Below are 16,884 nucleotides of genomic sequence, written 5' to 3' on the forward strand. Positions count from 1 at the left end.
TAAGTAGTGGATCAGACGTTATCTCAACCACCTCAGAGGAATATAAAAGACAATTAATACCAATATTTTAAGGCGGGACAATACACTGACTGAATGACAAGAGCGTGGAGGCCTCTTCATAGACTCATCTCTTGGGACATTAGTGATCCATACATATACGTCAGTGTCGGGTCAGTTCACCTTGTACTAAACCTTCTGTAGTAGAGTCCAATTTTGATCACATCAAACTTACCTTATGTCCAATTGTAGAAACTGAGCTTGACCAATGGCTTCACTAGAGTCCACCAAATGTAATGTCTCTGAACAGTTCTTCTTTCGCCTTGCTATATTGTTTATTATGTAATATACATGTTTTTATATTCACACCTTCTACGTCTATGTAGCGGCTTATTTTCAGAGAGACTTTTTACCTAGTCGTATTATGTTTCCTTTTCAGTTGCCATTCATTTCACTTACTTGTCAGACTGCATTTTGGAAAAAGCAGAAGATGAAGGGCCAACAATCTGCTGAACAAACCTATGCTTCATATTGTATCACGTTATCAAACCCATTGTCTTGAATGTCAAGGAACTGTTCTTACCAGAGTTGACATGATGAGTATGAAGCCTATGGCAAACCTATCGAGACCTGTTATATGTTTCTCTTCGGAAATCATGACCATTACTACATATATGCCCAGGTGAATAATGGGAAGACCTCAAACTAATGAATACTATGGATAGATTTGTTACAAAAAATAAGTTTGGACTCTTCTATATATTATATCTTTTTCTATTGAAGAATGTTTAGACATGGTGAGCCGCATTGCAACTTTTTCTGAGTTCTAGGTCCCACCAGATACCAGTCAATCCTCAGCAGGCCGGACAACTCCGTCCCTACTGGATTTCATTTAAAAGTGAAATGTGCCGAGTGCTTTTAGGTTTCTTTACGTCTTCATTTTATGTGTTTTTTGTTCTTTTTGTCATTTTTTTTTACACTAATGCATGCAAAAAATACAGTTCCCATCTCCTCTCTTATAAATCATTGGCCGAAAGTCTTGTTTACATTCCCCTCCATCCCTTTTTTTCCCCCATACCCTCCCAAACCCCCAATTCCACCCAAAAATTGAAACAGAAAATAAAAAGCCAAAACAGATCATGTCTCTGAAATCACAGCAGTAAACCTTTAAATGATACCTGCAGCTTACTCACAATACAAGCACCCATTTTGACGGACGAAAGGTATTCTTGAGAATATCAGTGTACAGAAATGACCGAGATACCTTGTATTATTTGATCCGTGTGAATTAGTACTTTGATTTAGCCACAAAATGGCTGCCTCCAATATATGTGAGCATTTTGTACTCTTTAACATAAAAAAATTAACCTAAAAACGCCATTATGGCCGTTAGCTTCTAAAATGTCAAGAAACACAGGGCAATGTAGAAGTGACAAAGTTAAAACCATGCACTGATAAACTACAGAAAGTGACGTTGCAAGCTGATATCATGGAAACGCAGGGACAATAGTTTATACCTTAGGTAATGTGGGATGCAGTTGAGGTCAAACCCTTGAAGACTAGAGAATTCACAGAATACAAAAAGTTTACTCCGGAAAGACTAAAGTTGCTGTTACAACTTATTTGACCCTTCACTAAGTGTGAACCATGATGGAATTATATAATGTGTTCTCTTGTATCATAATATGAATATTGTGGGAACCAAAAAAACTAACGGCATCCATTTTTTTATGGATTTCAATGAACATGGTATACACTAGATGGAGAGGTTTAGCAATGAGATGTGGGTTATGTTCTCCTAATACAGACACATCTATTGTAGCACAGGACGACTCCTTCCTCAGCCAGTTGTCTTACAACCATATATGTAAGAAGTGGGGGAATGGCCAATATCCTGAGATACATATAAAATTACTTATGTACAGTATTTTTCACAGTGTTGGGATGTTAGAGGAGGAACTACTGGGATTTTTGTGTTACAGCATGTGAATATATTCTTCCTGAGGCATCTTTTTTTAAAAACTCAGTATTGTGTCATTCCTCTGTTATTCGTTTTGGAATATATTTAATAAATAGACAAGTGGGTGTTACCAGTACCCTTGTCAAAGGGGTGTGGCCTTGCACACTCTGATACTGTAAGTACTGATTGAATAGCATCTGACGTTCTAGGCCCACACACCCAACTGGTAACACCCATACATTTCTTATAAAAGTAATAGCACAACACAGAGTTTTAGGAAAAAATTCTCTATAGTTATTTCATGAATAATAGATGTATTTGGTAAAAGAGACATTTCAGAAGAGCTAGATCGTCTTTTCACCAACTGCACCAACCCTGCATCCTTCAATAAGCGCTGCTCCAGTGATTTTGGCACAGCTGGAGTTTTTTTTCTAGCCCCCACCATTCCTGAGTAACCAGTGTTGCTTGTTCCTTACCCAGTATGCTAATTAAGCTTTATATTGTCAGGTGGCGGTCCTAGGCTGGAGCAGACTGTCTGGAATCACCCACCTTACTCCAGCATATTGGAATTAATAGTACTACGGATTGCTCAGGAACTGGATTGCTCCAACCAGACAGGAATCAGTGGAGCAGCACCTATTGAAGAATGTAAACAGTTGGCTTTATTGAAACTGGTAAAAGGTTCTCTTTAAAATATGTAAATTAAGTGAATAGGTGCATACATATAAATAATCATGAAACGCTAGAGTGGAATGAGTTCTTGTTAATTTTTTGTTATCTCGCAACCTCAGGTTGAAAATTATTTGGATTTTTTTTTTTTTAAAATGTAGATTGTGAGCCCCACATAGAGCTCACAATGCACATTTTTCCCTATCAGTATGTCTTTGGAATATGGTATGGAAATCCATGCAAACCCGGGGAGAACATACAAACTCCTTGCAGATGTTTTTTTGCCCTTGGCGGGATTTGAACACCAGGACTCAAGCGCTGCAAGGCTGCAGTGCTAACCACTGAGCCACCGTGTGGCCCCCTATTTGGATTTATTTTTGTGCACATTAGAATGTTACAACCTGTCTATAAAAGGGTAAGACGAGTCAAGGACATTTAGCACCTTGCCTTTGGCTAGCTAAGCAGATTGAGAAATCGGGTATAAAAGAATGGGTAATGTCATATGTCCTCACACAGACACAATAAAACAGCGTCACTAGAAAATTGCCAATTCCAAACCAAACTATTTATACACAAAGACCAACAATTAATTCATGCTCGATATGAAGTTTTAGAAAGCAGGGGAGTTTTTCAGGCCGTATTAGAATCACGTATAATGGAATGTATTATGCTGACTCAAACTTCTCCAGTAATCATGGTCAACATACCTGCACGTTACGGAGCATCGAAAGATACATTGGAGGAGCTATTTTTAGTTTACGATGACAAGTTTCATTTAAGGTCACTATTTCATTAGTGTAAGCAGGACAGACTATTCTCCGGGGGTCTGGAAAGAAAATTCACCATAACCTTAGATTACTGCTTTAATGCCAGCTTTATGTCATAACTCATTGCTATCAAAAGTACTGAAGAAACCGGAGAAGAAGAATATTATCTAAAATTATTAGAGGACTGGCATTTTCTGAGTGGGATAGTACATGACATCAGCTTGCAACATTATAGCAATACATATCATTTTTGTAACAAAATGGTAAAAAAGAAAAAAAAATTAAAGAAAATATTGAGCAACAAAAATACAAAAATATGCAAATGGAAAGAAAGTCACCAATACAGTGTTGTGGAGACGTGGGGGGGAAGTGTTGAAAAGGGAGGAGGTCTGTGCCAGAAAATTCCCTGTGCAGAACTCTCAAAACTCTTTGTCTCCCCTCCATGAGGGTACATCCCCACCTCCAATGTAAACTTTAATTGCAAACTGTAGTGCTTCAGCACCACAATTCTCAGCAGAGACAAGTCCACAGCCTTAGCCGGCTCTAAGCACCTTGAATGGTGTCATTTACAGTTTCTGTTGAGCAGACACTCCCTTCCAGTAATCCAAGATATCGTGCAAGTCCTCCCCTTTAGCAAATTGGACCTTTTTGCGCAAGGCATGTCCTGCTGCTATGTAGACTTCTTCCCGGGTGTGTTTTTTATAAGGACGGAAGCGCTCCCAAATCTTGTGGGTGTTTTCAGTGGAGTACTCTGGACTGGAGGAGTATCCAGAGAAATGGTGTCTCGGTGACAGTTGGGAGTAGCTAGAGTCTCTCTTAGAGCGGGAAAGTGGCTTGAGAAAGCTGACTCTCTGGCTTAATGTATCCGCGCTTTCCTCATAATACAGAGCAGGGAAGGAGTGACGGTGTTCACTACAGTGATAGGAAGGCTTGACGTCTAAGTGGTGGACTCCAGACGAAGATACTAGTGGAAGGCGATCCAAAGGGCTATTCATAGGGCTGCTCTTCTCAATATACTTGGAGTCACACTTTAGAGGCTGATCAGGTACATCCAAGCTAAATACTCTGGCACTTTTAATGGAACCACTAGACGAAATGCTGCAACGCTTCTTCGCAACTGTGGCAGCGTCTGCACTCAGCTGCCGCTGAAGTGGATGAACACCCTCTTTGTATGGAGGAGAGAGGAAGCTCAACCGTTCCAGATGACCCGAAGAACTGGCGGGGATTGACTGGCAATCGTAGCCCAGCTCCGGGTCCCCCCCGCCTAAAAAAGAAGCCGTATCTAGTTTAAGGGCATCAATACAGTTATTGATAATTTGGTTCACTTTATCTACCTCCTTGGCAATTGTTGATATCTCAGATGCGGAGCCTTCGCCATTGTCTAGTTCCCGAAAGTCTTCTTCATCTTCATCCCCTCCTGAAATCCCTCTTTGACTTCTCTCTAATCCATCACCACTTCTTACTTCCATGTAGTTTGTTCCCTTTGGACCTTTAGGTGTTCCCATTTGAGAATTCATAGGTTTGGAAATGCCTTTGTCTCCACTTCCAAGGCCAGAAACTGAAGTCGGCAGTGAGGAAATGCGAGATATAGGGATGGGATGCTCTGACATCTTTTGTGATGAATGAGCTCCTAGACATGGGTCAACATCTGAACCATACCGCATTTCAAGTATAGTCTTTTTAACATTGAGCGATTTTTTCTTCTCTTCTTGCATTCTCTTTTTCCTTAAGCAATAATACACAACGCCCAGTATGATAACCATGCCAAAGAGGCAGCCCAATATTGTCATAATATAGTGTGTAGTGGTGGAAGTGTTAGGAGAAAATTCTTCCTTATCCTTGGAACGAGTAAATACAAAGAGGCAGGTATGGTTGTAACGTTTTGAGTTGCGAATGGAAGCCACACAGAACGTGTAATTGACATGAGCCTTCAACTTATCTAAGGTTATATATTCCTTCTTGTGCTTCAAAGTTGTTACTTCATATACAAAACTGTTATTATACTGTACCAAAATATACATCTTTTTATAAGGATACGGGATAGTGACAATCAGAGTCGCTGAACTTCCAGTTACATGATGAATTTCAATGGTGGGCATAACAGAAGAGTCAGTGGTAGAGGGAGGAGTTGGCTCAGGATACAGAACGTCCCCAGGGCTATAGCCAGAGTTTTCATCCGGCTCATGTAAGGAATCTGGTATGAAAGGAGTTGGCCTTTCACGTGGTACAGAAAATATTCCTCCATTTTTGCATCGAGCTTGAAGAACTGTTATAGCATTTCGGCTGTGGTGAGGTCTGGGGCTTAAGAGTGGGTAACCAGCAAACTCTCGAGGACTTTCACATTGTAAGCGATCATAATTTCGAGTAAAATTGTTAAACATGACAAGCCAATCAAGAAAGCCATATAGCTCACAACCACAATGAAAGGGATTTCCAGCCAGTTCACATGCCATCAGTGCTGGAAGACCGACAAAGGTAGACGCATCCAACCTTTGGAGTCGATTAGAGGATAGGTCAATACTTATAAGGCTCAAGCACTCAGAGAAAGCTCCTGGGGTCACCACTTCAATCAGGTTATGCTGAACAAAGAGAAATTGTAACCGGGGCATACCCCTAAGCATTCCCTCAGACAAATTGGTTAGCTTGTTATAACCGAGCTGAAGAATCTGTAGATTGGATTGACCAAGGAAGGCTCCATCTTCAATGTAGGAGATCTCATTCTTGGTTAGGTTCAAATCTGTTAGATTTCCAAAGCGTGATAGGGAAGCATAACCAATTATCTTTAACTTGTTTTCATTAAGCCTGAGATCATGGACTGTACTGTTGATATGCTGAGGAATAGTTTCATAAGGTGGTTGGTTCTGACTACATATGGCCAACCAGACATAACCCTTGTCCCCTTCAATCAACCAGCAATCACTATGTGCTCCTGGTGGGAAATACGAGAAACAAAAAGTTATTGTCACAAAAACCCACCAGCATGACATGATGGCCATATCAAGAATGAAGGGCCGAGGCAAGGGATGATGTCCAAATCTGGAGATTTGTGCCTAAAACGAGAGAAGTCTTTGCTCCACAGTCCTGAAAATTCTGTGCATCATTTTCTACAGTACAGGATATGAGAGCAAACCTCTCTGAAATAAAACAATCTGATCAAATAGGTTGCTCCTCGCTAGCAACAGTTACTCATTTGTGTCTTCACATCTTCTATCAAGCCTTGGTAACTGAGAATGGACAGAAAGAATGATTGGAGACAGAAGACAGAGAATGTGTATGTATGTGCCAGCCGCCTCTGTGCCCTGGGATGTAGATTGTAAGAGATGAATCCGTCTCTGTGTCTGTCCGTCTCCAGCTGCCACCAGAATCTGAAAAAAACGAGAGACAAGACTACGTCAGCATAGGAAGAAACGGGAGGGAGAGAGGGAAAGAAAGGCAGATGCTTAGAGGCAGAGAAGAGATGGATATAGAGAGGAAAGAAAGACATAGTGTCATCCATGGAACTAAAAGTGACAAAACAGATTCTAGATAATGAATAAAAGAAAAGATACCATGCAAGAGTGAGAAAAAATGAGGGACTTAGGCAAGTGGAAGTAGGTGATAAATATGTAAATGATCCTCACGATACAAGGAAGGGGGAGTCGGAGGAGATTAGATGGAGATATAACAGCAATCAAAGCCAGTGGGTTGAAAGATAAAGAGAGGAAGAGTGAAAGAATGAGGATTGAAGAGGTTGATGGAAATGAATGTAGACAAGAACCAGCACAAAATCAACTCAACTCCCACCATCAAAGGCCCACTATCTGGGCATAAATAAACATTACAAAAAAAGATGGCGTTTGTCAGATATTCTCTCTTCTCCCACAATTTATAGTGGAAAATATTCCCAAATGAATTTAAGATACGTTGTTTTTCCATCTGACATAGTCATAGAGAAAATAAATATAGGTCATTGCTACATGCAGAAGCTACATCGCCTGTTGTATTGATGTATGAGGCTATTATTTGCTGGGTAAGAGAAACTATCATTCCCTAATTGCCATATACTTAAAACAAACAACAGCAATTTAGTGGCTGCATAGATGGCTGCTTGGGTAGGCATTGCTTGGATCTGCCTTAAATAAGAGGCAAAAAAAAACCTTCACAGATGTTCGCTTGTACAGCAGTATCAATATGAGAAAGCTGTTTGGAAGCAAAGGGAGGTGGGGGCAGGGTTAGCGTGGTGGAAAGCTTCCGATCCTCTTCACATGATACAAAGCTCTCACCGGCAACTCATCTCCCCTATTGACATGATGGTACTATCATACTGCGAACCAGGGACAGCGTGTTCTCATGGTTTGGAATATATTGACATAGGAGGGTTATGTCTATGGTGGAATAGTGCAGTTCTGGTTTAATGCAATGAAGTATGGATTCTTTGTATGTTATAGGACAAAATTGGAGAGTGTATGGTCATTTATATAGTGTTGTAATTTCACGGCAGCAAAGGATCGAGGCCAAATAAAATACCCCTATGGCTGCAGGTTAACAGGAAAGCAAATAGCAGTTTAGCATTCGGATAACACAATCTAAAATACTGGCACGATAGGGACAATACTTTATAAAACTGGGACGTCTAGACTAGGGCAGGTACAAAAAAAAAAAATATAAAAAATTACACAATTTTAAGATAAAGCTACAAATAATGCATGTTCAGTTCAGAACCTTATGTATAGGGATCAGAAATTTTAGTTTTATCATATATTGTATTAATAAAATTCATAAAATCCAGTATTTATAAGTAGGAGTGAAAAGGAATCCCCCACCCTTTATATACTGTATTTATTTTTGGCAAATGTATCCCCTGGTTTTTCCCTTACGGTTACTAGTTGAGGTGATTTGTACTCATTTTAGCCAAAGAGATTTTCCATCATATTATTATGTTCTTCTATTTGCAGCTTATCAGGATGTGATCTCTACATAATACTGTCTATGGAGATCTGGTCAGTCACAACCTACGCCAAGTGGCAAGATCAGCCCACGTCAGCTGTCAGCTCAATGCAGCCTCCAGATTACTCAGATTATATCTCTACAGTATGTACAGCATACATTGTCAGCTCAAATAACTCTCCATAGTATATACTATATACTTCATCTTGCTTCTTTAAGGATAGGTTCACACTAGCACCCAGTCTCCATTCTGGGATTTCGTCCTCCATTCTGCTTGAAAAATGGAATGGACATTTCTCTCTGAACTTTTTGGCTGGAAACCTGGCAGACCCCATCATAATCTATGGGGTCAGTGGGTTTCCACGGGTAACCTATTTTTAAGTGGAACGCTAGTGTAAACCTGTGGCCATGTTAGCACATAACGATGACTCTAAAAGGGACACATAGATGTGTAGAAATCCAACTTTGCTCAAAATCATTTGTCGCCCCCGACCATAGGCAATGGAGATTTGCTATAGATCTAGAAAATGCTAGAAATCTAGAAAATGATAGAAAATGCTATAGATCTGGACTCAGAATACTAGTTATGTAATCGGTGAAGTTATAGGACTAGGGGGCTCTCGATTTCTAGCATAGCAAGCTGTATTTGGGGAGTCTTCTGCACCTAGCACAGAGTACTCTTATTAGGTCAGCTACACTTGAATAGTAGATATACTGTATTATATGGAAAGGACGGCAGGCCTGATCAAAGTAGTAGCATAAAGCTGGTGCACACCATCCCACCATCCCAGTCCAGGTATCCGGTAAGCAGCAGACAGGATGTAGTCAAATCACCACTGATTTTAATCATTGAAGCCTGGATACGGACGTTATCTAGCTTGATAAGTCTGTGTTAAGACTGAAACTACTGGATATTGTTCTATACTTGCCGCTATAGACGTCATGTACTTTCTATGCTAAGGCTGTAGAAAGACGAATGGGATTGACTAACAAAAAAATACATGAGAACCAGATAGATAACCAAATGAACGAAATTTACATGTTTGCACGAAATGGTAACTGAAACAGGTCAAGGAACTCCTTAGCTATTTTTGGCATCCATGATCATGTGCTGATGTAGCAAAGGTTAACATGACTCATAACCAGTTAACAACACTGTTAACTCAACTCTTTCAATGGGTTTTCAATAGACCTTTGTTGCTTCTGAGACAGGATATCACACTGTAGAAAGCTTCATTCTGCACACAGTCAAGTTAGAGCTAATTCTGTATAATAGACACCCCAACTTCTGTGGAACCTCTTTTTTAAGGGGAACATCAGCCTGACCCAACAAAACAAGGTTCTGTAGTCCAATGGTGACCAAACATGAGACAGAGCTAAATGGTTGGCTGAACAGACAACAATCATCTGGTAGATCATCATTTGGCAGATGCAGCCATACACATTTTAGTCCATAATGGCCTCTACAAATATTCTAGTTGGCCATACAAGTGCAGTGACATAGGGCAAAGGTATTTTCTCAGGGAACGATCCTTAAAGGAAAGACCATTCGTGGATGGTAAGCAAAGACTTTTCATCCAACTATGGGATGGATATTTTGTCATTTGTTGTTAAAACTTACCCCATGAAAACTTGTTATGTTTCATCTCATCTATTTTCATCAACTTCAGTTTAATGTATATGGACACCTTCAGGTGCGGCCCTCATGTCCTGTAAGCCAACATGTGATGCCTGCATAGTAGCGGGCACAACATAGTCCCAGGTGCCAGCCATAGTTAGTTATCCTTTATCCAGTGTAAGCCATAATATCCCTGAAGTTCTAGCTACAGATTTCCTCAAAACCGAGGCTCCCCTCTATGTCTCTTACTGCATGTGTATCATTGTCTCGGCTGGTCGCTTACTTCAATCTTCGTGGTACTTTTTAAATGCAGTATGGTGTAGATCTTGTGTGCTTTTCGGGAGCCTTCACACGATGCAATACTGCGCTCATTCTGATCGTAAAAACACGTTCAAAATGAGTGCGTAAAAAGCAGCTCCCATTGACCTGAATGGGAGCCGGCATATGTGCGCTCCCCATTGAAATCAATGGGAGGCTTTTTTCCCTTTGCTTTCAATGTACAGTATTACGCGTGTAACACCCTTCAGGTGTTTTCCTATAGAAAAAATACAAAAAACCCCAAAAAACAAAAATGACTCAAAAACTTTGGGTCTGATTTAATTTGCCTTGCACACCAGTTTCTGCCCCAAATATTCAAACTTGTTCCCTATTTCTGCTATGCTAGCACGTGTAGGGCACGTGAAAAGGGGGAAGAGTCTCGCACCCTGATAAATTTCACATTACCTACACCAGAGAACTAGTTTAGTGCAGTCTTAATAAATTGGCATCTGCAGTACATGTACACAAGAAATACACCACATTGCTGTAAAGATTGTGCCAAACGTGCAATGTTTACGCCAGTGTCTAGTCATAACCATAGTAAATCAGGTCCATAATGTTATCCAGAATATCTATCAAAATGGGGTTGACCACTATTTACACCAGGATGTGAACTGCAGCACCGTATAGCAGCCCCCTGACATCCCGGTCAATGCTCTTTAATCTACTATGTCTATATTTCCAGGATTCTGGTAAGAAATAACTAGTCTTTTATGGCTTGAGTCCATTTGTGTTCAGTAAATAATATCCTGTGTGATTCGCACGCCACACACTAATTAAACTAAAAGTTATTGATTTTAGCATGTAATAATTGCTGAGGAGCCGAGTCCGGGTTAGTGCAGAGACGGGAGAGGCTTATGAGATCCTGATTTAGTCTGTGGTTCTGGCTTCATTTAAAAGGACAAGCATCTGTCAGTGAACGTAATTACCGAAGTGCATATTATAAGGAAAATCCCAGGCAGAGCTGTTCTCACATCCAGTACACTCTTTAGGATCAGATGGGACCACATTTCCATTTAACATAGATTTCTGCCTGCAAATGATGGCACTGAACATCACGACCCAGTAAGACAGCACTGCTGATATAGTCAAGAAGTACATATTCATATGAACACTCAAGGTATACAGTACTGTGCAAAAGTTTTAGAGAGGTGTGGAAAACATGTTGCCATAGAAAAATCTAAGCTACATCAATATTTGGTATGACCTCCCTTTGGAGGAGAAGTCCTAGAAGTGATGAGGTGGCCCCAACAAAGCCCTGATCTCAACATCATCCAGTCTGTCCGGGACTATACAAAGAGACATAAGGATTGGAGCAGCCTACAGCCACAGACAATCCGAATTTAGTTCTCCAAGATGGGGAGTTGAGTTAATGCCAAAGAGCTCAATTTTTGTGTCATCTGACCAATCTGTATGATTCTGAGAGTAATTGCTGTCGTCAGATGGCATTAACTCAACTCACCGTGTTTGGAGAAAGAGAAATGCTGCCTATGACACAAAGAACACCGTCCCCACTGTCAAGCATGAGGTGGAAACATTATTTTTTGCGGGTGTTTATCAGCTAAGGGCACAGGACTACTTCACCGCATCAATGGGAGAATGGATGGAGCCGTGTACCGTAAAATCCTGAGTGAAAACCTCCTTCTCTCTGCCAGGACATTAAAAATGGGTCATAGCTGGGTCTTCCAGCAGGACAATGACCCAAAACATACAGCCAAGGCAACAAAGAAGTGGATCAAAAAGAAGCCTATGAAGACCATGTAGTGGCCAAGCCAGTCTCCAGACCTTAATCCCATAGAAAGCTTATGGAGGGAGCTGAAGCTCCGAGTTGCCAAGCGACAGCCTCACAATTTTAATGATTTAGAGATGATCTGCAATGAGGAATGGACCAAAATTCTTCCTGACATGTGCGCAAACCTCATTAGTGTTGAGCGAATAGTATTCGTTGAATACCTCGCCGGCATAGGAAGGCATGTAATCGGCTGAACACCAAGGCATTAAATGCATCAAATCTCCGAAGTGTTTAACCCCTTGGTGTTTGGCTGCTTACACACATTCCTATGCCGGCGAGATATTCGACAAATACTATTCTCTCAACACTAAACCTCATCATCAACTACAAAAACGTCTGACTGCAGTGCGCTGCGCTTCAACAAGGGTTTTCCCACAAAGTATTACGCCAGAGGGATCAAATCCTTATTTCGCTATGCAAAGTGCAAATACATTTATAACATTTATACCATGTGATTTTCTGGATTTTATTTTTGATATTCTATCTCTCACTGTTAAAATTAACCTGCCCTTAAAATTATAGACTGTTCGTGTCTTTGTCAGTGGGCAAACTTACAACATCAGCAAGGGGTCAAATAGTTATTTCCTTCACTGTATATTGATTATCTTCAAAGATTTCCAATATCGAAATGTCTAGTAAAATTCTTTTAATTCTTTCCTGTGGTTGGTAAATCATTGCTTACTTCTGAGATCTGAAGTGTTGGTGGTGCCAGATTCAGAAATGGGTCTTTCATCTAAGAAGAAGAGAAAATTACTACAAAGAGATCTTGTTAACCATATGTGCACTATTGAAAGACCTAAGAGAAAAGTTGGCCCGTCTTCTTTGGTGGAACTGGCCAACTATCTCACATGTGTAGGACTTTACTGATTCCCTCCTGACGGATTATGTTGAGACCAAATTCTAACATGACTCCTTTTTTGTACAGCTTTATTGTTCTAATGTACAAGCTGGTGTTACGTTTCCCTAATCTCAGACCCTTTGCGTTACAATGTCAAAGGCTCTGATGTCTTGGAAAGGGAAGAATCCCACATAGATATTCATTAACATAGCGAATGCCTTCACCAAATGAGTTCCCTTTACTGGTTTATAGAAATAACACTTGTATAATTTTACCTGTTTTAGAAATCTGCTACCTTTTAGTAGAAACATAAGAAACCCTTACAGTATATGTGTGGCTGTGTGTGAGTGTCATGGTATATTTGTTGGCAGTCCTATCCTTTGCACACTACTTTATTATTTCCAGTTAATTGTTTGAGCCTCGGGCTATTGGACAGAGTTCCTGGAATTCTGCAATGTGATTTACAGAGGTTTTCAGGCTGCCGATAATGAAAGGCGAGAACCTGTAGACTGCATATCACCATGCCAATGGCAGCCCACTTGCAAAAAACCTGTAGAGCATCGGACTAATAGTATTATGGTATTTGTTGGAGCTGCAGAGCTTCACACCATTAATATCCCATTCAATGATCTTCTCAGGACAGCACCATTATTGGACTGCAGAGTATCACACCACCCTTTCTCTTACAGATCACATCTGACATGAGATAGAAAGCGAGAGGCGGCTGTGCGTAAGTCCCAGCTGAGAAGCAGCAGAGCATGATATTACTGTGCTAAGTGGGCTCTGTTAGAAATTTATGTTTTAACCCCCAACATCCCTGAAAAGATGTCCTGAAACTAATGGGTTTGAGATTTGTACTGACAGGTGAGAGCTTTCCCTTAACCCATTACTTGCGAAAGGCAGGTTTGGATCAGTATATCAATATAGATGAAATAAGTATATATTAAGATCATTGACTTTGCTCCATTTTAGAAACCACTCACTTTTAAGGCTGCCTAAATAATCTCCAATACCTGGCAGCTTGAAAATGATTTCTTTGCTATAGTATAACATCTCAATAGGGTTCTTCACCTAGATTCCTCCTGCAGCAGCCAAATCGTCTTACTGACCCATATATCAGTTTAACATTCTTCCTCAAAGCTTATCTCAAAGAGAGCGACATAAACAAAAGAGCACAGGCACCATAGCAAAGATCAAACTAGGCCTCCATTTATGGTGCCATGTTTTATCACCCAGAAGAGGAGAGTCTGGTGTTTTTCCCCAATACCCTATTCCCATGATCTTGGGCCATTTCTTCAGCTCTTTATTTGCCTCCAATTCAGTTTCTCTTGGTAGGAGAGTCTTATGTTGGTTCTTAAGATATGGATAGGATATGGAACCAACCATAACCTATCCAAGGGCTCCATAGCATGCTCTGCCTCTATGAAACATACACTATGAAACATACCAAAAAAACATCTCTGATGTTAAGAAGTCCTAGCTTAAGGTGACACTATCTCCTGGTATATGGCTCCTTATCCTCTCAAGCACCATGTTAGCAAGCAAGAGAGAGGATAATAGTTCACAAAAGAGTGACACTGAGTTTTTGTCCTACATACAGGACCGATTTTAGACAAACTGTGGACATGAGAAAAATTAAAAGCGGGGCCACAAATGCTGATATACCAACAATGCCATCATATTTCCAGTGGAAGCCCCTTTAATAACTTCCCCTTTCTGCTTCCAAAACAGTAACAACCACCCCCTCTTATGCCCACAAACAATTCAAATAACCAACTTTGTACCCCCTCATTAGTTATGAATATAACTTATAAATTATTTCCCTCTTATAAATAATAGTCCCCCATATAAATAGCTCCTTTAACAATACCCTCCTTATAAAGTTTCACTCTTATAAATAAGAGAGACCACATTATAATAGTCGCCCATATAATGTCCCAAAGCGTGATGCTCTGGATCCTGGGGGCCCCTTTGGGGATAGGGTACTGGGCAGTCCACCCCTTCCCCCATTGCTGGCCCTGCCTATATAAGATAGTGGTGCAAAGAAGTGCCATGTTCTCCATGCCCTACTCCCATGAACTCAGAGCAGTAATACAAACTAATACCAGGAGGTCTCATTTTGGTTGTTGGTATTGAGGCCTCTTCTGTACCAGAGACCAACACGTTACATCATAGTCAGCCATATGACATTATAGGATTTATATACAATATAAAAATCAAGATTTCAATGCTTTACTATTCAACTAGGATAATTCTTACAGTAGTTCATATAATAAGAGCTGGATTAATATTGGTGGAGATACAGTACAAGAGCAAAACATTAGGAGTTGATCCCATCGCACATTTGGAACATGAGCTCCAGTTGACCCAGTATGGCAACCACATATAGAACAGATGGTCGCACTAGGATCTCTACTGAAGTTAAAGTGGTTTTGACATTGGAGACATTTATCTACCATCCTCTGCGTAGAAGACAAGTGTCAGGTCCCTGGCAATCCTAATGTTGGGACCCTCAGAGATCAGGAGAACAGGGAGCTAAAAGTCCCCCTGTATTCTCCCTGTGAATGAAGTGCCAGTGTTGTTTTGCTACCAGCATTTGTTTCCCTTTTCCCGTTTCTGGGATATCTGAAAGCCCATAGAACTACACATAAGCCATAGGCTAGCACGATGGTGCCTCATTCACAGGGGGCTCAGATATTCATTCTCTTGATTGTTGGGGGTTGCCAGCGATCTGACACTTATCCCCTATAATATGCATAGGGGATAAGCATCTGAAATGGAAAATCCCTTTAAGTCAGTGATTTTTTTAAGCTGGTGATACACATGAGATAGTTGTGTTTGGCTGACAGCTATTTTACCAGACTCCCCTATACACTTGCATGCTCTGCCTAGCAGTGAATGTGTACCGAATTGGTCCAAGGTCCATGTCTACAAGGTGGTGGAGGCCTTATCTTACGTCCATATAATGCATCTGTTAACAACTCTAAAGACCCAGTTGACTGATACTATTAGTAGTATTATAAGGTGTGGACTGCACTCGACTATGATGTGAAGACCGTTTGCTCTGTACCACTTGTGTATATAAAACACTAGTGCATATACTTTATTGAGAAGTGTGAAATCCTTTGTACAATTGATGCTATTAATAGTGTTATATACAGGGATCAAACTTCAATTTTTAGTATGTAGGTAATGAGCCAAACAAGTGCTAAAATGCCACATAACATTGCCAACAGATTTAAGAAAATCTGCTCAAATTCTCCGTTTCAGGGTTTTAAGTTTTCCATTACAGAGTTGGTTTTGCGGCATGTGAGACAATGGGCATGTAAGCATTTAAGCCTACATTAACTTACATGCAGCAAATGTGGCTTGAAATGGGAATTTCAGTGATCACTGAAACAAGGAACAGGCTCACTGTTAAAAGTCACCAGCAACATTGATCACATTATGTGGAGGTGGTGCTATGGTGGGTATGGGGTTTGGAAATGGATACTGTACTGTAGGTTGGAGTAGCTAAGGTGCAGAGAAAGTGGTATATAAGGGGTCACACGGTGGCTCAGTGGTTAGCCTTGCAGTGCTGGGGTCCTGGTGTTCAAATCCTGCCAAGGGCAAAAAACCATCTGCAAGGAGTTTGTATGTTCTTCCTGGGTTTGCATGGATTTCCATCCCATTGGATTTCCATTCCAAAAAAAATGTCCATTGTGAGTTCTATGTGGGGCTCACAATCTACATTCAAAAAAATAAAAATTGGTACATACATGCAAAGGGAAGAAGTACAAGGAGATATGCTTCTAGAAAGATAGCAGCTACGCGAGTGTCAGTCCTTCTGGTCCATTGGAGTGGACACATCGATAATAAGAGGTCTATCAGATATCACTTTTTAACTGAAATTGTTGGACACAAAAGTCGGGGTTACAGGACTTTTTAACCCATGAATATCTTTACTGGAAAGACCCCTGGTGCAGACGTTTACCCAGCCTTACAGATGTGTGGCTTAGG

The 16,884-nt window shown here is 40.6% G+C and overlaps 1 protein-coding gene across 4 annotated transcripts in view; it reads right to left on the reverse strand.

The window, feature by feature from the left end:
- Positions 1-2,994: 2,994 nt before the first annotated feature.
- Positions 2,995-16,884, reverse strand: part of ELFN2 (extracellular leucine rich repeat and fibronectin type III domain containing 2) — a 91,247-nt gene continuing 77,357 nt past the window's right edge. For all 4 annotated transcript variants that reach the window (XM_075286810.1, XM_075286812.1, XM_075286814.1 and 1 more), the window contains one exon: positions 2,995-6,758. In XM_075286810.1, the coding sequence (XP_075142911.1) occupies positions 3,960-6,389 (2,430 nt within the window). In that variant the 5' untranslated portion in view covers positions 6,390-6,758 and the 3' untranslated portion in view covers positions 2,995-3,959. The remainder of the gene's footprint in view (positions 6,759-16,884) is intronic.

The sequence above is a fragment of the Leptodactylus fuscus genome, chromosome 9 (genome assembly GCF_031893055.1).
Source record: "Leptodactylus fuscus isolate aLepFus1 chromosome 9, aLepFus1.hap2, whole genome shotgun sequence".
Taxonomy (NCBI): Eukaryota; Metazoa; Chordata; class Amphibia; order Anura; family Leptodactylidae; genus Leptodactylus; species Leptodactylus fuscus.